This window comes from Protobothrops mucrosquamatus, unplaced genomic scaffold, assembly GCF_001527695.2.
Source record: "Protobothrops mucrosquamatus isolate PMUCROS unplaced genomic scaffold, P.Mucros_1.0 scaffold3638, whole genome shotgun sequence".
In the NCBI taxonomy this organism is placed as follows: Eukaryota; Metazoa; Chordata; class Lepidosauria; order Squamata; family Viperidae; genus Protobothrops; species Protobothrops mucrosquamatus.
Window position 1 is genome coordinate 1 of NW_015389599.1, and position 24,636 is coordinate 24,636.

At 46.7% G+C, this 24,636-nt stretch overlaps 2 protein-coding genes across 2 annotated transcripts; one reads left to right on the plus strand and one right to left on the minus strand.

Moving 5' to 3' along the window:
* Nucleotides 1-4: 4 nt before the first annotated feature.
* LOC107297989 (tyrosine-protein phosphatase non-receptor type 11) lies at nucleotides 5-7,729 on the plus strand (the record flags this gene model as incomplete). The annotated part of the gene is made up of 11 exons (XM_015827354.1): nucleotides 5-145; nucleotides 254-367; nucleotides 715-811; nucleotides 1,292-1,371; nucleotides 2,471-2,626; nucleotides 2,855-2,986; nucleotides 3,688-3,842; nucleotides 5,006-5,073; nucleotides 5,590-5,741; nucleotides 6,683-6,783; nucleotides 7,114-7,729. Coding segments are annotated over 11 exons (1,284 nt in total), but the record flags the coding sequence as incomplete, so codon positions are not given.
* Nucleotides 7,730-9,564: 1,835 nt separating this feature from the next.
* On the minus strand, nucleotides 9,565-10,867 carry RNF223 (ring finger protein 223). The gene is made up of 2 exons (XM_015827356.1): nucleotides 10,816-10,867; nucleotides 9,565-10,418 (listed from the first exon to the last, which is right to left on the minus strand). The coding sequence occupies exons 1-2, from the start codon at nucleotides 10,865-10,867 to the stop codon at nucleotides 9,565-9,567; spliced, it is 906 nt and encodes a 301-aa protein (XP_015682842.1).
* Nucleotides 10,868-24,636: the final 13,769 nt, after the last annotated feature.

Here is a 24,636-nt window from a genome sequence, read left to right on the forward strand (position 1 = left end):
TTCATTCCTGGTTCTCCTTTGGCAGCTGGACGGAAAGTACGACGTGGGCGGGGGAGAGCGATTCGACACGCTGGCCGACTTGGTGGAGCACTACAAGAAAAACCCCATGGTGGAGAAGTCCGGGGTGGTGGTACACCTGAAACAGGTAAGTTGGTCACCTGTGCCGAACGTTTAACTGGGGACTGGGGGGGGGGAGGAAGAGACAGGGGTCTCTCTCTCCTTCAACATCTAGAGAAGATTCTGTCTCCGCCAGCCTTTCAACGCCACAAGGATCATCGCCGCCAACATTGAGAACCGGGTCAAGGAGCTGAACAAGATGGCCGACCAGAGCGAGAAAGCGAAGCAAGGATTCTGGGAAGAATTTGAGGTACGGGGGGGGGGGGAAAAGGGCCAATCAAATCTCCTGTGCATGGGGTGAATGCTCCAACACTGGAAGTTTTTAAGAAGAGACTGGACAGCCATTTGTCTGAAATGGTATAGGGTTTCCTGCCTGAGCAGGGGGTTGGACTAGATGACCTCCAAGGTCCCTTCCAACTTTATTATTATTATTATTATTAACTCTGAGAATTTTCACCCAGATAGATATGAAATGTCGGGGTGGGATCTTTTTCCCCATCCCCCTGGCTTAGGCCAGCTGTTGCTGGGGATCATGGGGTTTGTTTTAAAGCCAACGATGGGAACGGTGACTCCTTCCTGACTTCTTGGCTCCTGCAGATGTTACAGCAGCAGGAGTGCAAATTTCTCTATCCCAGGAAGGAAGGGCAGCGCGTCGAGAACAAGGCGAAGAATCGCTACAAAAACATCCTTCCGTGTAAGAATTCCATGGAATTTTAAGCTATCCGAAAAGTGGGAAATGTTTTGCCTTTAAAGGAAGACTATAATCATAGAAAATAGAATTATGGCTGGTGCTTTTCCTGTTCTTGCATGCTTCCCTCTTTTTAAGCAACCCCAGAATTTCACCTGTTTCGCACTCAGAGCCCAGTTTGTATCCTGGAGGTTAGCTGAGTGGCATGGCAGCCTTCTTTCACCCAATTTGAGCCCTGCGTGCCTCCCTTGGAGGGTTGTTGTGCAGAGAAGCGCTGAGCTGGAGGGCTCTTCTCTCTGTTTTGATTGTGAACAAAATCCCACCCAGGAGTTGAAAGCAATTAAGATTTTTTTTTTTTAAAAAAAAAGCGGGCAATCGAACACATTCAGGATATAAATCTGGGCATTAAATTAAAATATTTTTGCAATTTTTCAAGACGGACGCTAATTTTTTTCTGGCGGTGATGCTGTTTCCCTCCCCTTACAGTTGACACAACGCGGGTGGCTCTCCGGAACGCGGATCCCAGAGTCCCGAGTTCCGATTACATCAATGCCAATTATATTAAGGTGAGTGGCAGGCAATTGGGAGCTGATCTAAGACGGTTCATTAGGGACGAGGTTCCCAAAATTGCAGAACAGTCATTTTTATTTTTCAAATTGTACATGTGAAGGGAAGGCTGGGGGGCTTTTTTCCTTGCTCTTGAGATTGGATAAATGCAGCAAGGAAAAAAAATATTGTGAAAATGTTTGGCCTGCAAGGGGTGAGAAGCTCCAGACTGTCGGCGGTTTAAATCCAATCAGCTTGTTAAAAAAGCAGACAATCTAATAATCTCTAATGAAGGAGCCTAATTCGGTGATCGCTTCAGTGGGTGGTGATTTAGTTCAGTCTGAGCCTTCCAACACTGCTCCAAACACTGGGGACTTTGAAGAAAAGAATGGACGACCATCTGTCTGAAATGGTACAGGGTTTCCTGCTTGACCACGGGGCTGGACTAGAAGACCTCCAAGGTCCCTTCCAAACTCTGTTCTTCTGTGATTCAGTCCATTTCTTGAAAACGTCCAGAGATGGAATGACAGAAAAAGAAATGGAAAGAATATAGATATAAAAAAATGAAGAGTCTATTGGAAGTTCATCTCCTAAATGGCAAATCAACCTAGATGGAAAAAAAAAATCTTGGTTGCAGGAATTGGGTATGTCTAGTCTAATGAAGAGAAGGACGAGGGGGGACATGATAGCAGTCTTCCAGTATCTCAGGGGCTGCCCCAAAGAAGAGGGAGTCAAGCTATTCTCCAAAGCGCCTGAAGGCAGGACAAGAAGCAACGGATGGAAACTAACCCAAGAGAGAAGCAACCTAGAACTAAGGAGAAACTTCCTGACAGTTAGAACAATTAACCAGTGGAACAACCTGCCTCCAGAAGCGGTGAATGCTCCAATGCTGGAAGTTTTTAAGAAGAGACTGGACGGCCATTTGTCTGAAATGGTATAGGGTTTCCTGCCTGAGCAGAAGGTTGGACTAGATGACCTCTGAGGTCCCTTCCAACTCTATTTTTCTATTATTCTATTGTTCCTTTAGTTTAGCCCCTGCCTTTCCTCATTTGGGGTCCCTGCCTTATATTCTGTCCTCCCATCTAGCAAAACCCTCCTCTCTCCTCTCCCCTGTTCTAGAATACTCTGGAAGACGGTCACAGCGCCGAACACCGTAAAATCTACATCGCCACCCAGGGCTGTCTCCAAAGCACCGTCAATGACTTTTGGACCATGATCTACCAGGAAAACACCCACATTATCGTCATGACCACCAAGGAGGTCGAGCGAGGCAGGGTGAGCCCTTCCTAAGTGCCCCTCCCCGTCACATCAAAAGCTTGGGGCATCATTTGGCGTTGCTGTCTTAACTGGCTGGATTCACAAGGCACGCGAAACCCTCCTATACGAGCCCTCTTCACTCCGCACTTTTTTAAAAGAAAAAAGAAAAAAACCCAGCGAAACTGCTTTTTCGGCTTTGCGTGTCGTGTGAACTGAGTTTGTCCCTCTCCTCTTTTTGCCTTGCAGAACAAGTGTTTTCGCTACTGGCCGGATCAAAATTGTACGAAGGAATTCGGCAACATCGGCGTGGAGAACACCGGGGAGCGAGAATGTCAGGGTTACTACATCCGGGATTTGCAGATTGCACGGATAGACAGGGTAGATTGGGGGGGGGGGTGTTCCTGTTTTTAAAAAGCCGTGTTTCTAGTCCTCGTGCCAACAAAGTGTCTTTATAGAAACCTGTTGATCCTCCAAGATAGCAAGTGGGGGTTTTATTGGGCTTTTTAACATGCTACCTACATTTGTGGGCCACTATAAAAAGCAGCAGAACAACGGGAAATTATTTCAGATAATTTATTTGCCTGCGGTTTCAAACGGGGGTCCCAAAAGATGCAGTTTCTTTTTCTTTTTCAGCCTGCTTTTTGTGTGTAGTTTCTTTGTTGTGCTTTCCAGTCCAATCTCTGCCCATGCTGGTCTTATTCTGACAGCCTCTCGCCATTTCGTCCCTACAGCGCAGTTAATGCCAGCCCAATTTCCTTTGGTGGTTTAATGACTCACGCCCTTCCGGGGTCCTTCTCTCTGTTCTCTTATTTTCTTGTTGCAAACACTAAGTGACTCAGAAGTTCTCGGAAAGGAGCATGCAAATCACAGAGCCGGGGTTATGTTATTTTCACCGTGGGGGCAGCCATGCAAATATTTACCTATTTCTGTTTATGTTAATCCTCAGTGACTTGCTTTGCCCGTCATCACACTTCACAATTCCCCCACCGACGTCTCCCGAATCAGTGAAGGTCCCCCTCACAGTGACCTATAAATATTTCTGCACGATTTTAATCTCATCCCTCTCTCCTTCTGTCCAGGAAGAACAGCCCAGAAAAATTAAGCACTTCCAGTATTTCAGCTGGCCTGATCATGGGGTCCCGATCGAGCCAGGCGGAGTCCTCGGCTTTCTGGACCAAATCAACAAGGCCCACAGAAATATTCCAGAGTCGGGACCAATTGTGGTGCACTGCAGGTGAGGGACATCAGGACACCTGGATTTGGGCTCTTCCTCTTTGCCCAGGTGCCCTCAAGACCTGCTTGGAGCTTCTACTGGTTCTTCTACCCAAATCAACTAGGGGCAGGTTCAGAAGGACATTTTCTTTCAGATCCCTCTTCCAGTACAGGTAGTCCTCAATTTACGACCATTTGAAGTTAACGACTGATGAGAGATGACTGGTCTTCACCTTGACAAACATCAAAGTGTCCCAGCAGTCCTGTGATTTGGACACTTGGCAAATCCTGCAGTCACTTGGTTGCCATATGCAATCTTCCCAGCTGGCTTCCGATAAGCAAGGGTCATTGGGGAAGCCGGCAGGAAGTCCCACGTCACGGTCAAGGGCTGTCCCACTTGCCAACCACCATTTATGCCCTTCCCAGCTGGCTTCCGATAAATAAGGGTCAATGGGGAAGCCGGCAGGAAGTCAGACATCATGGTCAAGGGCTGTCTCGCTTACCAACCCCTATTTATGACTTCCCAGCCGGCTTCCGACAAGCAAAGTCATTGGGGAAGCCAGAAGGAAGTCCGACATCATGGTCAAGTGATGTCTCGCTTATCAACGGTGACAAAAAAGATTGTAAAACCGGACGTGGTCCTGCAATGCCTCACTTAACATCTGCACCACTTAAAGCAAATTTCCTGGTCCCTACTGCGGTCATAAGTCAAGGACTACCTATAAACCTTTGGGGAGGAGCTCTCAATTCCTTCTGGTTCAGCCGGTGGACCGTGAATGTAACGATCACGTGTTTGCCTCAGTTTCTCTCCATTAGAACCTAGAATCCTAGGGCTGGAAGGGACCTCGGAGGTCTTCTAGTCCAACCCCCTGTTCAAGGCAGGAGACCTAACACCATCCTGGCCAAAGGGTCTATTTTTGAAAACCTCCAGTGATGGAGCACAACTCCGGGAGGCCATGGATTAATTGTTCTCACCGTCAGGAAATTTCTCCTCAACTTCTAGGCTGGATTTTGCTTCGACAAGCTTCTGCCCCTTACTTCCAGGGTCAGCTTTGGATTGTACTCCTAACAGAGATCCCTCAGTCTTTCCTTACAAGTTGTGTGGTGTGGATGGTGATGTGTGTTCGTCAGGGAGAGTTGTATGGATATCTTTTCGACCTCTTCCCTTTCTCTCCCTTTTCCCAGTGCTGGGATAGGACGGACGGGCACCATCATCGTAATAGACATGCTGGTGGACACGATTCACCGACAAGGTAAACACAACCTGGCCTTTTCTCTCATTTTATGCAGGAAGCCGTTGCTGGCGGTCCTCGACGGCCACAAGGGAGCCCGACATTCCTGTGTCTAAACGGGACATTCATTAAGTGGGTTCTGCCCCAGTTTCTTGCACAACTGAAGTTGTTAAGTTATTAACCCAGTTGTTAAGTGAGTCTGTCTTCCCCGCTGAAGGCGAGGACTCCCTAAATGAGGACCAGTCGTGCCGTTTTTCAGCACCGTTGTAACTTGGAACGGCGGCTAAATGATCGGTCGTAAGTCAAGGTCAATCGCGGCAAAAAAGATCAAAATTGGATGGGGGGGGCCTGTAAGGCCTCACTTAATTATTGTCAAATCTTCTGGTCCCCATAAATCAAGGACTGCCTGCCTATAAAAATAAATAATCACGAGCGTAAGAGTCTAACGTGGACACCCTCGCCCTCCTCCTATAGATCTGCCTGCCTGGCCATTTTTTAACTCTTTTTTTCCCCCCTCTCTTTCCTGACCCACAACAGGCTTGCATTGTGACATCGATATCTCAAAGACAATCCAGATGGTACGAAGGCAGAGGTCGGGCATGGTGCAGACGGAAGCCCAGTACAAATTTGTCTACATGGCGGTGCAACAGTTCATCGCGATGCAGCAGAAGGAGCTAGAAGAGGAACAGGTAAGGTCAACACACCGTTGGTGCAAAATAAGAGAGACCCACAGGTGGTTAATTTAGCTCGGAGAAATCCCCTCCGTTACAAGGCCCTGGCGGGCTATTTATCTCCCACCGGAGATTTTATTATTTATCAGTTGTGCATTTTAGTTAATAGCCTGCCTTTGTTATATTTTTATAAGTTAAGTCAATGTGGTGAACATGCCTACTACAGGTAGTCCTCAACTTAACGAGCTGTGCATTGGGTTTGCTCAAGGCCTCTCACTGGAAGAAAATGCTGGACTTCAGAGGAAGTTTTCACCTAACCTGCATAAGTGTAGGAGATGACCAGGCTGAGCCCAAGGGAGGGAGGGGTCAAAGGCGTCATCAGTCATGAGTCCCTGCGTTCCCACAAGAGATCTAAGTCCAGCCCACCTTGAATTCCTTCTACTCTTCTCTCCCTCTAATTTCCCTTGGCTGTTAGTACTTCAGATTCTTGTAGAGAGCTTAAGCTTGCAATAAATATTTATATTCATTTGAACTGCCCGAATCTCCTGACTTCTTCGGCACTTAAAAATAAGCATTTTATCATAGAACAGAACAGAACAAAAAAAGCAGAGTTGGAAGGGACCTTGGAGGTCTTCTAGTCCAACCCCCTACTCAAGCAGGAGACCCTATACCACTTCAGACAAGTGTCTGTCCAGTCTCTTCTTAAAAGCCTCCAGTGATAGAGCACCTACAACTTCTGGTTAATTGTTCTAATTGTCAGGAAAATTCTCCTTAGTTCCAGGTTGCTTCTCTCCTTGATGAGTCTCCATTTCATTGTTTCTTGTCCTGCCTTCAGGCGCTTTGGAGAATAGCTTGACACACACATACCCCTCCTCTTCTTTCTGGCAACCCCTTAGAAATTGGATGACCGCTCTCATGAGTAATCATAAAACCATTGCAACTTTTTCCTGCTGTTTCAGAGATGTCTACGGAAGGACACAGGTTACTTAAATATCCGATATTTGCCGATGGAAAAACCCAGGGCCAAAACCCGCCCTCCTTCGCCTCGGATCCAGATAGGGTAAGATCCTTTATTCTCTCCTTCCCTTGGCCCCCTCTCCCTAGCATTGGCAAAATTAGAATAGAATACAGAATAGAAATAATAGAAATAGAAATAAATAGAATAGAATAGAATCTTTATTGTCACTTTAAATGTGCGCGAATCAGCGTACATTAAAATGAAATTTCGTTGCATTCAGCTCTCAAAAAAATACCACTATGCATGTGCCCACATACACACATGTATAGGACACAGAGACACATCATAGCCTAGTTCGAATGTGTACGGGTACATATACATGTCAGCCGGTTGGTAAAGTTGGTTGCTGATTCTCCCTCTTTTATTCCGCAGAGTGGCTGACGAGGAAACGACTTCCGTCTACGAGAATCTCAGTATCAAAACCGCCAAAGTCTCAGGATTTACTAACTCCGGAAGATAGTTGCTATAGCCCAGGCTGGAGACAGGTGGCTATAAAGTAGGTAGGCATGTGTCCAGGTGTGTTATTTTGTGTTCTGATTTGACAGACCGGTGGATCGCGTCACCCAAGCACTGCATCGTAGGACCCTCCTCTCCAGAAGCCCACCCACCCACAGCCGAACCCTGTTGAATCCAGCCGACACTCGAATAATCCATTTCAGGATTATTTGCCTTTTAGACTGAAATATCCCTGCGCTACGGTGGGGTGGGAGGAACGAAAAACTGAAACGCTGCATCCTTTTCCCGTCTTGGCTTTTACGGATGTGATCAAACTCCTACGGGCTTCCCAAGGGTTGGTTTTTAAAAACGGCGCCATCTGAAAGGACACCAGTTGTGTTTCTGCCTCAAGGTGTGTCGTTATCTCCTCCAGGTCTGACCTAGGTTAATTCCCACCTGGATTTTCCATCCTGAATGTACCTTAGACTCCAGTTAAGGAAACTCTTGTCTTGTAAGACCAATCGTTGGTCTGATTCGGTGGGTTTCAACCTTGGCCACTTTAAGAGGGGTGGACTTCAATTCCCAGAATTCTCCCACCATCCTGCTGATTGGGGGATTCTAGACATTTCTGATTGGGGAATTCTGGGAATTGAACTCCACCCAACTTAAAGTTGCCTAGCTTGAAAACTGCTGGTCTAATTTATGCAAGAGGCAAAATATATTTCCTTCCTTTTCTTGCTATGCTGTATTTATCCACAAGCGTCTCTGCCTGTAACAGAGGCTACAAATCACCGTGGGGATGTACGTATGTGTATATATATAAATATATATATATATAAAAGACAAAAACATATGGCGAATTAACAAGTGTCTTTGTTTAGAGCAGAGGGGTTACAACTGTTGAGCATGCTGGCCCGAGAATTCTGGGAGTTGAAGTCCACACAATGCTGGCTGGGGAATTCTGAGAGTGGAAGTCGACTCGTTCTGAAGTTGCTAAGGCTGAGAAAATTTGAATTTGATCTCACAGAAGAACTGTGACCCCCCCACACATTAGTGAATTGTCCAGGTAGATTAACCCAGGGCCTAATAAAAATGTAGAAATGCCTGAAATACAGTTCCCAGCATCCATCAACATGAGCTGAGCCTGGTGGGACCCTGTAGTTCACGATTCTCTGCCCCGATCAACGGTTCTTACAATAATATGGTAAGGTTGCAAGTTTTCTTATGCCTGAACATGATCTGAACATGCAGAGTTGAAGCCACCAATTAATATGATTCAGATAGTCCTCAAGTTACAACCGTTCGTTTAGTGACTGTTTAAAGTTACAGTGGCGCTGAAAAAAGGGACTTACGACCGTTTTCCACACAACCGCTGCAGCGTCCCCGTGGGCCCCATAAATAAAAATTCAGATGCTTGGAAACTGACTCGTATTTATCACGGTTACAGTGTCCCAGGAACATGTGATCCCCTTTTGACAACCAAGGTCAGTGGGGGGAGCCAGATTCACTTAAGAAACCGTGTGGCTAACTTCACAACTTGCAGGGGTTCATTTAACAACGGTCGAGAAAGGTCATAAAATGGGGGGAAATTCACTTCCCAGCCGTCTTGCTTACCAATGGAAATTTTGAGCTCAATTTTGGCTGTAAGTTGAGAACTTTCCCGTATGAACCTCTCTCGCTGCCCCAGCAGGATATCCCCACTGCTCTTTATATCATCTCAGTTGCCCCAATATCGTTCCTCCTTCTCTTCCAGTTACGTCTGTTTCTCCCTCTTCTGATCTGCCATAAGAACAGGCGGGGCAAAATGTTACCCCAATAACAACAACTGCGCCACTCACAATTCAGCGGTATAAAACTGAAATGTTTAATAACAATAGAAAAGGAAGCGTCCTCTCCTTTCGCCCAAATGAAACCGGAAGTGTCGAGGGTCAGCCCCTTACCCTCAGCAAAAGGGGAGAGTATGTAGAGTTTGGTCCCTTGGCTCTGAGTTGCGTCTCTTGGGAGGGGAAAGTCTCTTGGTTCTCTCGCCACTGTCACCATTCTCCCCGTTGCGGAGTGTGTGTTCTCCCCTACATGGACTTCAGCAGTGGAGTCTCACAAAGCAGGTTGGCAAACCACAGAACAACGTAGGAGGTGTGGAAGTGGGCATCAGGTTGACGTGATCAAGAGCATCCAACTGTCCCAAGACGGTGGACGCCCCAAGCGTTCCCCTGAGTTGCGTTGCGCCGGGTCCATCAAACCCGACGCAATCCTCTAGAAAGGGCAGGAGAAGTCCACCCCACGTCGTTGGTTCCTTCCAGAAGAGACTTGGACTCCAGTGGACTTTCTCCCAAATGATCAGCGCTCGCCCCACCCGTCGGAAGCGGTACCGCACGGCCCTCCCGTCCGTCACTCCATGAATTTGGTGAGGTCCAGCACGGGGGCTGGGGTGGTGAGATGGTAAGGCACGTAGTTTGGCCGGGGGAGCGTGAATTTGTTGAGGCACTTCAAGTTCCCCGTCTTGACGATACACTGGACCGGCCACAGGATGATGCAGAAGAGAATGACGATCAACACGGAAAGCAGGAGGACCCGTTTCCAGTCGTCGCAAATCGAGCAGCGGGAGAGGCGTCCCATGACCCCCTCTGTGGGCGTCTCGGGGACCTCGGGCTTGCTGGGGGCAATGTCGATGGCGACGTAGGTGTGGGCGTTCTCCGGATCGGAGGACTGTCTGCAGCACAGCTTGGTCCCTTCCATCCAGAGGTTCTTCTCCTTCTGCAGCTCGGCGGGCAGCGTGGCCATCAACTCTTTGCTCGTCTGGAGCCCCGGAGCCCCTTCAAGCGGGATTTCGGTCAACTGTCGGCAGAAGGGGCAGGGAAGCTGGTCCTCCACCCGGTTGGGTGGCAGGGCGGCCGTCAGCCGGGCCAAACACTCCAAGCAGAAGGTGTGATGGCAGTGAAGGACCTTGGGCGTCTTGAAGAGGTTGTCGTAGGTGTTGAAGCAGATGGAGCATTCGATCGGCGAGGTGGGCCGGTCCGTCGGAGAGCCCAGTCTGGTCTTCCCATCCACGGGAGAGCCCACCGGAGACCCCACGGGCGAACACACGGCGGGTCTGTTTTCCTCAGAGGGAGAGGTGATGACAATCGGAATGAGCGGGATGGGTCTCTCGTGGGGGGCCGCCGGGATGGGACTTTGGGGAGTGGAGGGTGGAGATTCTGGCACTTCGGTGTGCCAGACCTGGGTGAAGCAGGACATAACAGAACCTATGGAAATAAGAAACCAGGATTAATTGTAGTAAGCCAACATGGAGTTGTTCTGCATCAGTATTTCTCAAAGTAACTTTAAGCTGGGTGGACTTCAACTCCCAGAATTCTGGAAGTTGAAGTCCACCCATCTTAAAAGTTGCCAAGGATGAGAAACACTGCCGTAGAGATTTATTTCCTAACTCTTTTTAAGACCCTACCCTCTTTTTCTTCAGTCTTCCCCAAAACTTCCTTAACCTTCCATGCGAATAAAAATCCACATGTTATTCACTTGTCCAGAATATCGGAGATAGGGAACGTCGGCAGATTTTTCCCTTAGAACTTGAGAACCCCCTCCTCCAAAACACCAAGAAAGAGCTGTGTTAAAAGAGAAAAAATAAAATAAAATCACACGTACCCCAGCCGGTGCTTCTCCTAAATTGAGAAGGCAGGAGTGTTGCTGTCTCCATGAAATCCACAAGGGATCTCGGGGGGTCCGGCTAGAGACTCTGTTTGCTGGGGAGCAGCGTTGGCCGGCCGCGCACAAAGCCTAAGACAAACCAGAATAAGAATCAAGTTCAGAGCGTACCGGATGCCAGCGTGGCTAAACTCCCTCGGTTCGGGATGTGTGTTCGAGAGCCAGCTGCACACAATTTGCCCTTTGTTGTGTTTGTAGGGGCTGAAGAAAAAAAATGAACTGTGAAGCTTTGTGCTACACACACACACACACACACACACACACACACACAGATATCTTCCCAGCTTTGGAACTACCACTCCTGACCACGAGTCTTAAGAAGACCATCTTGTCTCGTTTCTTCTCGGACGTCCAGAAAAACACCCCTTTTCTCTCTCCTGCGATGCTGAAACTTGTCAGATGGTCAAAGGGGACGGAGACTTGAGATCTCCCTAAAACGAGGACCAGTTTTCTGATTCTCCCGCAAACAGACTTACATCCCTCCGGGCCTGGGAAGAGTATCCTTGTGTTGTTGGCAAGAGACTGCACCTTCCACATACATAAATAAACCTTCTTTCCACCATCGGCTTGCAAGCAGATCCTCCGTCCCCTGCGGAAAAACAGCTCTGCCAGCGGAGATGTTTTGCCTGTTCAGGATTTTCCGCTTCCTAACAAAGCAGCCCATCTCTCCTATTTTGATTTAGCTTTGCCTTTTTTCCCCCCGCTTTGCAAGCATGAACCAGCAAAAACGGCGGCAGAGGGGGAATTTCCTGGTTCTCATCATCTCAGCATGAGTAAACCTCACCTCGTGTCTGCTTTTATCTCCTCCTAACAGCAACTACTGGCCCTATCAAATCCCAGGCTAATTGTGCTAACCACCTGGCTTTTATTTACAATGTGTTTAATTTCTCAGAGCTTGGCACCTGTCTAAGGGACGTGCGTGCCCCAGGCCTGGGGGACAGAAGGCAAATGCCGGGACAAAAATATATATATATATATCCTTTTTTTTTTTTTATTTTGTGATTCCTCCCGCCTCAGGAAATTCAGGAGCAGAGGCTGAGCTGGGATGTCAACCGCGGCAAACGTCCGCTGGCTGCTTTATTTAGAGAGCAACTTCTAAGAAATGGAAACGCAGCAAAATTTGCAAGCTACTGAGCACTTAGCCCAAATGGGTGGTAGTAATGGAGGCGGTGGGTAACTCACAGTTAAATTACTCCGAACAGGTAAAACAGGTTTGGGAGCCAAAGCTTCTCTGGAGAATTTAAAGAAACTGAGTCACCCCAGTCATTTGCCCAGAGATTTTGGGGTGATGTTTATTCAGAGGATGGAGTCACCTGTTCGATTTTGCAAGAAAAAAATGCTTACAGCATTGCTGTGGACTTCTTGGGTTGTTTCTTTAAAATGAATCGGTGGAAGCAGAAGTATTATAATAATAATAATAGTAAAGTTGGAAGGGACCTTGAAGGTCATCTAGTCCAACCCCCTGCTCAGGCAGGAAACCCTACACCATTTCGGACAAATGGCTGTCCAGTCTCTTCTTAAAAACTTCCAGTGTTGGAGCATTCACCGCCTCTGGAGGCAGGTTGTTCCACTGGTTAATTGCTCTCACTGTATTCATAAGGGGCAAAACATCCTGAACTTCAGATGCCACCCAAAGCTTCCTTAAAAGTTATAGGGCTGCAAAAAGGATCACTCCTTCAGCCCCATTGCAAAATCTCCCCCCCCCCAAGCTGAATTTGAATCAAAGGGTCTTGATTTGTACTCCTAGTCCAGATACTCCATTGCGACCCCCGTTTCATTTTTTCCCAGAAGAGATCTCCTTCAAAGGTATCTCCCCCCCCTTCCCGTCCATGAGGTCCTCCAGTTGCACAAAACTTCATCCATCCATCTTCACATATTAAATCCACGCCCCAAAGCATGGATTTTTTTTTTTTTTTTAAAAACTTACTTTTTCAAAAAGCAGAACCTTTTCATTTGTTCATAATGCCCCAGAGATAACAGGTCCCTCTGGCAGACACCGGTGTGCCTCTGCACGAGTCCCCGTGCCTTCCCCATCCACATCCTCTTTGAAGTCACTCAATCGCCTCGCGTGGGATGATGATTAAGTGACCACGAGCCCGGATGTTTGTCAGAAGCACCGTCTAGAGGTGGAGCCTTCAAACTATTTAACAACTTCAAACTATTTAACACTCAGGGATTTTTTTTAAGGACGGGTCCCGCCTTTTGCCTTCCAGCAAGCGTGACGGTGGATTTATCTACTACCCCAAGATTGTCATTCCGTAACCATGCTCCAAAAAATGCTCAGAGGCTGCTGGTAGACGCGGAGCGGTTAAAGTTGATCACAGTTGTAAATCGGCATCACATGCTCCTTCATATTTCATTGGAACTGCAGATAGTCCTTGAGTTACGACAGCAATCGGAACCTGGAGCGTCTGTTGCTAAGGGATGCGGTCGCTAAATGAGTCACACACACATTTTTGCCATGCTCACGAAGCCAGTTTGGCTTTCCTCATTGACTTTGCTTGTTGGGATGGGAAAGTGATGATCACATGACACACACACACACCCCGGGATGCCGTGCCTGTCATACATACTTGCTGATTGCCAAAGCGCCTGAATTTTGATCATGTAACCACAGAGATGGGTTGTAAACACAAGGACTGGTCTTAAGTCCCTTTTTTTCAGCCGTATCCTAACTTTGGTCATTAAAACAAACGGCTGTAAATCTGTGCAGACCCTGTGCTTGCAAAACTCCAGCCGGCCTCTAGATGGCTGAAAAGCTTTCGAGATCCATTTCTCTCTGCTTCCCCTAGTGGTCATCTGGAGCTTTGCAGATCCATTTTTTTTTTTTATTTAAAACCGTTTGCTTTTTGCACAAGCCCCGGATATCTTAAAACCAAGTTATTGATCAGAGAGTGAGTTCCTCTTGACAAAGTCACAGACATTATGACTCAAAAATCCCAAAAGCCCAAGCGGTGACTCCCAAGAATAAAACTCGGGAGAACATTTGGACTGATTTTAGGCTACTTTTACACTGTTAATCAAGAGTGTTCAAGATTTATGAGCGAAAGGCACCTACTTGAAGCATGAATAAATAAGTAAAACAGAATATTCCGGGAACAAATCAAAAAGATTTTTTGTTTCTCATTCTCTTACCTCTGGTAAATTCTCTATCTTTGGGGAATTCCTTTTCTCGCCTGCCCAAAGCCATTTCAAAAGCAAACTCACCTGTCTTGAGTTGGGAGCTCCTAGAAGCAACAATGCATGTTTTAGCTTCTGGCTCTTTTTTTTTTTCTTCTTCTTCTTCTTTTCCTTCCTTCACTTCAAAAAATGGAATAAAACAGGCTCTGCTCCATTCTAAGGCATGGGAAACATGCTGGAGATAATCCTTAAGCACACAACAATCTTCTCCCAAACTCCACTGCCCACATCACCTGGGCAGAGAAATCTTTTATAGCCTCTGCTCTTCCAGGTGACGGGATGGTTCTTACCTGCCTCGGCCAGGTGTGGCTGCTGGGCCTCCGATTGGCTGGCTTCCCAGGAGGGGGCGTGGCTTCTTGTGTTGACAAACAGGACCGGCTGAAGCAGCTTCTGGACAGCAAGAACATCCCAAGAAACCTCACTTCCGAAGATCAGAAAAATAAAAAGCCAGCCGGCCGGCGTGGTCCTGTTTGAAGCAGTTCAGATAAGATCCACGGTTGGGGATGCGTGTTTTCCGACGGTGAAACTTCCCAGGAATCGGCAGAGGTTTCGCGCAAATCTGATCTGTGGGGAAAAAAATGTCTGTCTAAAACTGTTCTTTCCCACGCAAAGGAGAAGGAAGGGAACAGGGAAAAACCCAGAGGAAAAAGCTGGCTTGCTAGGACTGTCACGTTCTGCAAAAGTCAATTATTAATTGGGTTTTGTCGGCTTATTTAAATATTGGGGTGGGGGGGAAATGAAAAAAGAAACGGGAATGCTTAAGGCCAGTTTGCTAAAGATACCTCAAAGCCAGGGCAAATTAAGACCTTCGTAGCAGTGGAGTGGATGCTGTGAATTATATTTCATTAATTTAATGTCAAGTCATCATAAAACACATCTCCGGGTTATCTTTAGCCCCTCCATCCAAGCCTAATCTGATTTTGGAAGAGCAAAACCCAGCCAACCATGTTCGGAATCTGGATGGAGCATCTTTCAGTTCCTGCTTGGCTCCCGAGGACTCCGTGGGCAGAGAAGTATCGGTGGTCCTCGACTTACGACCACAATTAGCCCAAACTTCCTGTTGTTAAGCGAGACATTTGTTAAGTGAACTGTTGCAGTTGTTAGTCACAAAAGGGGATCACATGACCCTGGGGCACTGCGACCGTCATAAGTATGAACCCCAGTTGCCCAAAGTCTGAATTTTGATCAGGTGACCACGGGGATGGTCGTGTGAAAAACGGTCACGAGTCACTTTTTTCTGTGCCGTTGTAACTTCGAACGGTCACTAAATGAACTGTTGTAACTTGAGGGTTACCGGTAGTTTGCCGTGGTCTGTTGCAGGATTTCACTTATTGTGGCTTCCTGATCTAGCCTGCAGTTAATGGATTTCCTAGTGGTCTCCTATCCAACTCCTAACTCTGCTTAGCGTTTCCAAATTAGCCAAGGCTGGTTTACCATGTAGTTGGGCCTCTTAGTGGCCAATATTAAGGCAAGGGCTCAGTCTGAGATATTTTGATTATGGATCAATTGATTTATCCTGTTCTCTGATCCTCCTCTGATCCATTGATCCGGGGGCCTATGGGAATGACAAACAGGCACACACACCCCGTTGGTGACCTCCCTGGGCCTCCTGAGACTTATGTCCGTCTCTTCACGGCCCCTAAGGACTAGAAACTTGCCTTTGTTGCTTTCTAGCTGAAAAAAAAGGAAGAAATTTTAAAAAGCAGTGACGTTCCCCATAAAGAGGCGAGTCTCCGTTGAAAAATCGTGTCCGAAGATCAAAGAAACTCTTTGCTTTATGCCCTGAATATTTTCAAGAGCCCGCTGGAACGAATATTCACGTACGGAGGAGGGGGCTTTATGCTTTCCAAACAGCTGTTCACACATCTGGGGAGGCTGTTCAGCCACGGAGCAGCCCCCAAACTCAGTTTTGTGCCCACGAAGAACCCGCCTTGAGCAGATTGTTCTAATTTGAGAATAAGGAAAGCATTTAATTCCTTGCTTCGAGGACCTTCACGTGGCTGGAGAAAATCTGAATTCTCCTGTGGGAGGCCCTCTCCACGGACTGGGGTGCCCCTCACCTGGACCGTGGGCCCAGGATGATGGGTTTGGCCATCTCAGACCACACCGCTTTGTAGATTTATTTTTTACTACAAGAAGAGGGCTTCCCGTTCCGAGAATTCCCCCCCAACCAGTTTGGCCCTCGCAGAGAATTCTGGGCGACCCACACCTTCAGCTCCCAGCATTCTCTAGCCGGCCGCTGAGGATTCTGGGAGTTGAAGTCCCCCCCCTCTGGAAGGAGCCCACTTAAAGGAAAAGGCAAGCGAACCGCCCGCGTCCCACCAACTGATTTTAGATGGCTGAAGGTTGATTCAGCATTTCTGCCGGCGAAGTCATTAAAGCGAGAAAACCTCCTTTAATTGGCCCGTGCTTCAGCTTTTGGCTGCTCTCCTGCTGCGATTGCGATTATGTAAGAATTACCGGGGTGCTCGGCAGGCACAAGGCCGATGAAGTCATGCCACCCTCGCCGTTTCAGGGATGAGTCACCGGCCCCATTTCCCAATTTCAGGAATAGCGCGCATTCTCCTGGGCTTGACATCAGCTCTTTTTCCCAGGCAATTAAGAGTCAGCAGACAGTGACCTGCTCCGGGAGAACGGATGAACGGGACTGCTCCAATCAGCAAGCAAAGGCCTTGTGGCAGATGCACCTGTTGGATTTCTGCCTGGCCAGCATTTAAAAAGAGCCAAGTCTCCCACTGGGGAGCTAAGTGGCCTGAGTCAAGCCATCCTACCAGGCTTAAGAGTTGGAAGACTTCGCTGTGTACACCAAAGATGCTTTTACAAAAGGCAACTGGACTTTCTTGGGGGGTTTTTTTCCCCCTTGAAAAGATTTCACTTCTCATCCAGGAAGCTTCTTCAGTTCTTGGAAGCTTTTTCAGATGAGAAGTGAAACCGTTTTCTTGGGGGGGGGGAGGGAAACCCCAAGAAACTATGATCCGGGTGATTGAGAATCTCCATCGATTTTGTTGTGTGAATTTCCAACCAAGCTGGTTTTCTGTCCAGATGCTTCTGCCAGGGCCTTCCCCGTGATGGCTCCCTCCCTTTAGACCAGAGGCCCCCAACCTTTTGGGCAACAGGGACCGATTCCGTGGTTTTTCCGCGGACCGGAGGGTGCGTGGTTTTGTGTGCTGCCTGCATCCCGCAGATGGGGCTTTGCTTGTTTGCGCGGACCGGTTGCTGGCATGCTGCAGCCCGGTGCCGGACCACGGACCGGGGATTGGGGACCCCTGCTTTAGACTGTCATCCCTGCAGAGATTAGACTGGCCCCCCACTTTGATACTCTTTCATAAGACCCCGAAGACTTGGTTCTGCCAAAGGGCCGGAGGAACCCAGAGTAAAATGGATCCCATAAACCAGGGGTAGGCAACCTCGGCTCTTTGACGACTCGTGGACTTCAACTCCCAGAATTCCTGAGCCAGCCATGCTGAGGGGAAAGGGAGAGGTTTCCATGCTGAGCCAGGAATTCTGAGAGTTGAAGTCCACGAGTCATAAAAGAGCCAAGGTTGCCTACCCCTGCCATAAAGTGTCTTGTTTGCTTGTGTGTCGTCACCAGAAAGGCGGGGAGGTTATTGTTTTTTATTGGGTTTCTACTAGTTGTAAGCTGCCCAGAGTCACTGAAAGTGAGTGGGCGGCCATATAAATCTTGTAAATAAATAAAACCTATCCTTTCCTCCAATCAGCGTTTGGACAGGGCCTGTACAATACCCTTGGACGATGCTGAATTGATCACCAAGGGCCGTGCCACGAAAAACTCATCCTTCTTCCAACACCTTTCAGACCTTGTGGGCGCTCCATCGCGGGAGGTTTTTAAAAAGAGGGTTGGGCAGCTATCTGTCCGGAACGGTGTCGGGGTCTCCTGCTTGGGGGGTTGGACTAGAAGACCTCCAAGGTCCCTTCCAGCACTGTATTCTGTAAATTTGGAGCAAAAAAAAATGGACCGCCTGCAGGACTCACGTGGGCCTTGTTTGGTTTATCTAGTTTCGCATCCCTGCTAGAAAATGGCACCCAAAAGGTGCTTTTTTCAAGAGGCAGCTGGACTGTCTTTGTTTTTTCTCTGAAGTCGTTTCGCTTCTTCATCCAAGAAGCTTCTTCAGCTCTGACTGGATGGTGGGGAATGAAATGCTCCTGAAAAAGCACCATGACCCGGATGGGTGAGAATCTCCACAGACACTCAAAAATGTCCTTTTAATCTTGGAATCCAGCCCCCGAAGGCTGGCCCTAGGGCGAGCAGACAAAGCTGGGGACCCTGAATGTCAAAATCACACTGTGATGCTTCATGACAAAGAGTTTGGGGTGAAGGAAACAGAATAAATTGCAGGTGGTTGTATTTGGCTGGAACCACGAGGAATGTACTTTTATCTGCCTCCCCGACCACGTGCTTTGATAATCAGACACAAAGGGAGGGGGGGGAGGAACAACTCTTGACATGCCCAGAGGCCTTTTCCCTCCCGCCTTCGGAACGGAGGTCAGCTTTTACAGCAGATGGCTTGGCTTTTTTGCTGTAGGCAAGATTTCAATCAAAGCTCTTCTCGGCTGGCCTGGATGCAGCTCCCCCCCACGCCTGCCCCCGGCTCCGACTTAGATCAAAAGCACAACCCTGGGTGCAGAAGACCTTCCATTCCCAACCCATTGAGATAGTCTGGCCCATTCAACTTAAGAGAAAGGTTTGGATCAAAGCAAAAACCTGGCCTGGCTTCCGTCAGGACACTGATGCCAACCGGCCTTTTTAAGGCAGCTCTAAAGAGGATGCGCCCAACTCAGGAGCGCATGAGTGCAGACACGCTAATTGCTTTCTCAGCTATGGAGGGAATGCGCATCAGACACCCAACGCAGCCGTGAGCATCTGCCCGCTGACACGGCCCTCCCTAATAACCCAGAATTAGTCAGCGGAGCTCATTAGCAAGGAAGAACAAGAAGGCGAGCGTCTTTCACGCTCCCTTCTGGCACCGCAAAGTGTGATTTTTGACCCATAGCTTCAGCTAGGGCAGAGATGGATTGCGCTGAGCTCCTTCTGGTCCCCCAAGTTGCAAAGGTGGTCCCCATTTGAGGCTGGAAAAGCAAGGAGTGGATTTATCGGGTGTCCTCCAATTGGCTTTATATAATAATATGAATATGAATATGAATAAATATGAGTGTAATAACACAGAATAAATAGAATAGAATAGAATAGAATAGAATAGAATAGAATAGAATAGAATAGAGCTGGAAGGGACCTTGGAGGTCTTCTAGTCCAGCCCCCTGCTCAAGCAGGAGAACCTACACCATCTCAGACAGGTGAATGTCCAGTCTTTTCTTAAAAATCTCCAGTGATGGAGCGCCCACAATTTCTAGTGGCAAGCTGTTCCCCTGGTTGATTGTCCTCACTGTCAGAAAGTTTCTCCTTAATTCCAGGTTGCTTCTCTCTTTGACCAGTTTCCAACCATTGTTTCTCGTCGTTCCCTCTGGTTCTCTGGTAAACAAAGTGACCCCCTCTTCTTTGGGGCAGCCCCTCAGATACTGGAACACTGCTATCCTGTCTCCCCTATTTCTTCTTTTCTTTAGACTAGCCAAACCCAAGTCCCGTAGCCATTCTTCATATGGCTAAGGAACAAAAAAATAAACCAGAACTGCTAACCCTGTTCCTAAGCCTAAATAGAAAATCCAAAATCTAGAAAGGAAATCTTTTTTTAAAAAAAAACACAAAAAACCTTCAGTCGGGAATAATATTGCTCCAAATACGGCAGGGAATAAATTAGGGACAAATTAATATTAATGAAGAGAAGGACGAGGGGGGACAGGATAGCAGTGTTCCAGTATCTCAGGGGCTGCCCCAAAGAAGAGGGAGTCAAGCTATTCTCCAAAGCGCCTGAAGGCTGGACAAGAAGCAACGGGTAGAGAAACTGATCAAGGAGAGAAGCAACCTAGAACTAAGGAGAAACTTCCTGACAGTGAGAACAGTTAACCAGTGGAACAACCTGCCTCCAGAAGCGGTGAATGCTCCAACACTGGAAGTTTTTAAGAAGAGACTGGACAGCCACCTGTCTGAAATGGTGTAGGGTTCCTGCCTGAGCAGGGGGTTGGACTAGATGATCTCCAAGGTCCCTTCCAACTTTACTATTATTATTATTATAATATCAGATGATCGGTTCTCAGTCTCTTTGATGAGGGAATCAACGGCCAGAGAATGTCAGAAGCTGCATCTCAGTCCGTGCTCTGAGGCTGTTTTTCCTGGGTCGTCAAAGGGGGTTGGACTAGATGACCTTGGGAGACGCCCTTTGACTCTTGTCTCTGCCTTGCTCTGGGGCTCTTTTCCTGCTGGAGTGGCCCGGATCCTAGAAAGCTGTTTGTTTCCTCCTCCTTTTTACAAGCCACAAAAACTCCTTTATAGCTCTTTCCACATACTTGGCTGCCGGGTGCAAATGCCAATTGTGTTGGATGGAGGAAAGATTTACAGCCTTCTTTAAAGTGGGAGCTTGTTCTTTGGCCAGGAGGCACGGCTTAAGAGAGATAAGGGCGTTCTTTCCTTAATGATTCCTGGTGAAGTTTAAACTGGGTAAATGAAATTTAAAAAAGGGGGAAAAACCTGGTCATTTCTGGCAGACAAAAGCACACGCACAGACACACTCGTTGGGGCAGCTGAATCGTGTTCCATCCGGCTGCCAACAGGGAAGAAAAATTTATTGAAAAGAGCCAACCAAATCTAGATCGGGCCAAATTGCTCCTAAAGCAATAAAAAAAAATTGGCTAGAGCGGGTTAGGAATCTGGGAGTGTACAATGAGTGTACACCCATTTGAAGATAGTCCTCAACAATCACAATTGAGGCCAAAATTTTGGGTGCCAAACAAGACAGTGGCTAGGAGAATTTTGCCCCATTTTACGACCTTTCTCACCACTTTGCTTGTCAGGAGGTCGCAAAACGGGACCCGCGTGACCCCCCCCGGGATACTGCGACCGTCATAAATACGAGTCAGTTGCCGAAGCGCCTGAATTTCGATCACCTGACCCCCGGGATGCTGCAACGGTCGTTCAGTGTGGGAAAAGGGTCATAAGTCCCATTTTCCCCTGCCGTCGTAACTTAGAACAGTCACGAAGTGAGCTGTCCTAAGACTAACTTTACAGTGGCTTCCTGCACGTTCGCAAATGTATCTCCCACTTCTAGCTAGCCGGAGCCACAATGAGAAATACGAAGGGTTTTTTTTGTGTGTGTTTCCCCTTTTTTTGCAAATCGTTAAAAAAAAATAAGCCATAAAAATCCGGGCGCTAATGATTTCCCTCGATCGAATTGCTGGTCCCCACGAAGGACATCAATACTTAAAAGCATAGCAAGGAAGAAAGGCAGCTATTTGAAAAGCAACTGCGAGTTTTTGGTTTTTTGTTCTAATTTATCCAATTCCTCAATTCCTCTCTGGCTGAAACAAGCTGGATGCTGGTTAAAAATTTCCCACCGTTTCTTAGGAGGAACTGAAAACGTGATCCATTTTTCTTGCCCCTCCGGTCTTTTCATGGTAATGGGAAGCCAAAGGGCCCAATTTTCTACCCTCCTTTGACTTCCCTGTCCGAAAAGATGGCGAATTTAAAAAACCTTGGGAGTCTCATTACCTTGAAATAGCGATGAAAGATCAGCAGCTGTTCTGGCTTTTCGTGTTCCTGGCCGAATCTTGCTTCTCTGTTATCCTCTGTCTTAAGAGACTTATCTTTCTCCGCGGTCTCAGTGATGGAGAGAACCTTAAAAAAGGCCGAGGAGAAGATTTCCTTTTATACTGTCTTAGTGCGTTCTGATTTCCCAAGTTCCTGGCAGGAGCTTTAGCTACCTACCCGTTATTAAAATAATGTCCTTCTTGTAGCTTTCTCGGCGAGCGAGATGTCTAGTCCCATTGAGTGGAGACAGTGATTAAATTAAGAAGAAGAAGAAGTTCTAAGCGCTGCATCGTTCAGTTACAGAACTAGCTGTCAAAGCAAGTATGAAATGCTCTAATTATCTCCAGCAAAAAACAAGGTTGGGTAAACTTCTAGTAGCTTGTACTGAGGAAGGCTTTCAGGTGTTTTCCCAAACCTTAAGTGAAATCCCCTTCAAGTCAGCCCCCGATGGCTTCACGGAGATGTCATTTAGTTTTTTTAGTTTTTTTCACTGGGTGGGTGTAATTTGTCACCGCTGATTATTTTCTTTTGAGCTTGGTGTTTCCTGGGTGAGGCTGAAACTAAATCTGAATTATTTTCATTGCTATCTCGCTTAAGCATTGTACACGTAGTCCTCGGCTTAATGACCATAATTGGGAGCGCTGTTTCCTTTGCTAAGTAAGGCAGTTGTTAAGCGAATGAAGACGCACAATTTTACAATCTTTTAAGAGACCCGGTGACGCAATGGTGAGAATGCAGTATGGCAAGCTAAATTCTGCCCGCTGCCAGCAGTTCGATCCTGACCGGCTCAAGGCTGACTCAGCCTTCCATCCTTCCGAGGTCGGTAAAATGAGGACCCAGATTGTTGGGGGCAAATATGCTGACTCTGTAAACCTGTAGAATAGAATAGAATAGAATAGAATAGAATAGAATAGAATAGAATAGAATAGAATAGAATAGAATAGAATGGGAATGGGAATGGGAATGGGAATAGAATAGAATAGAATAGAATAGAATAGAATAGAATAGGAATAGAATAGAAATAAGAATAGAATAGAATAGAATAGAATAGAATAGAATAGAATAGAATAGAATAGAATAGAATAGAATAGTCTTTATTGTCCTTGTATAACTCACAATGAAAAATTAAAAATTCCTTCTGGCTGTAAAGTCGTCACACTGTCCTTTTACCATGCACTTCATTGGATAACTGCCACTAGCACTGGAGGTTCCACTCTTATTTTAGTGTGCTGAACAAGACCTGCCTGCTTAAATCAAAATCAAGGCTCAGCATGTCCAAAATACTTTTAGGAAGGCGCTAGCCTTTTTTCCCCGTCTCTCTTCATATTTGCTTATTTATTTATTTACTCCCAACAATTTCCGTGTTGTGAAAAGAGATATTTCCCAAAGCTTATTCCTTTTTCAGAGGCAATTGATGGAACAACATTGCATACAAAATTGATTTCTAAAAAGAAAAGGGGGGGGGGGAGGAAATTCCGAATATTACAAGTTTTGCCTTCAAAATGCAAATCCACCAACCACCTTCCGGGAATTAGAACTCGGCCCTTCATACAGTTTTTTTGTAATATGTTAATCTTCCCGGGAGAATGCTGAAACATTAATAAGACTGTAAATCAGACCAACATATTGGCACGCGAAAGGATCGTGAATAAGTAACATGATTAAAGAAAACAGGGTTGAGGCAGGGTACTGTGTAATTGATGGCCTGCGTTGGACGATGAAATTTTAATAGAAAAGGGGAAAAAAGATTATTAAAAACAAAATTGGGCAGTTTACACACTAGTCTCTATAGCTGAATTTTTTCCCCAAACCTCAATATCTAGATTTTTCTCTGCGATGCCAAAGTACAGTCGTCGTATATGAGTTGGCGGGCAAATAAATTTCATTATAAATAAGTAGAATTAAAAATTAAAAAAACAGCAAAGGTCAAATGAATCCATCAACAGCAGCAATTCCTTAGTTAGATGATGACTTTTTTTCTTTTACCTTGTGTGTGACATTTCCAAAGGTGCTTTTTCAAAAAGCAACTGGACTTTCTTGTTTTTCCTTGAAGACATTTCATTTCTCCTCCAAGAAGCTTCTTCAGTTCTGACTGAATGGTGGAGGATGGAAGGATTTATATTCCTTGCAGTCATCTGATCTTTGGTACTCATTCTGAGAGCCGTTGAGGCCACTTGGAGGTTTACCTGTGCCCTCGGGCTCACCTGAGTGGTGCAAATGGGTGTGGAGCCTTCTTGGAACTGCTGGACATTTTAGGGAAAAACAAAGTTCAGTTGCCTTTTGTAAAAAAAAGCACCTTTCGGATCCGGAGTTATGAATATGACAACCATCCAGATTTTGCATTCATACAAACTAAGAGTAGAGCTTCAGCTTTCAGAGGCAGTCTAGCCCACAATCAGATGAAGCCAACAGACAACTGATTGGAAAACATTACTTCGTTTTGCCTACCGTGATCTCTCATCCATCACTCCCCCCCCCACCTTTAAAATAACATTCTGATATTGTCTCATGTTTACTTGTGCCTAATTTTAATTGTAATAATGGTAGTTATTAATATTGTTATTATTTTCCCAACTGGAGCTGACCGACATCTCCAAACCGCAGAAGTTGAACAAAAGCAAGGTTTATTTAAGGGGTTGAGCCAAGCCAATATATAATGCCCACCTATCCCTGCATGTGAAAATCTAGCCAACTAGGAGAGGCTGGGCTAAACTCAAAACCACGCCTCTTATTTATGTTCTTTCTGACTTTTAATTTTATATCCCCGCCATCTCTCTGGACTACTGGGGAGGCATGCCAAACGGCAAGGAAGCGTCCTGCTCAAACCAAAAGCAAAAGTTGTTTTATCTTATATAATCAGCAAAAAATTAAAAAGAGGGGGGGGAAGCAGGCCTCATTAGCCCTGGAGAATTGATGGACTGGAG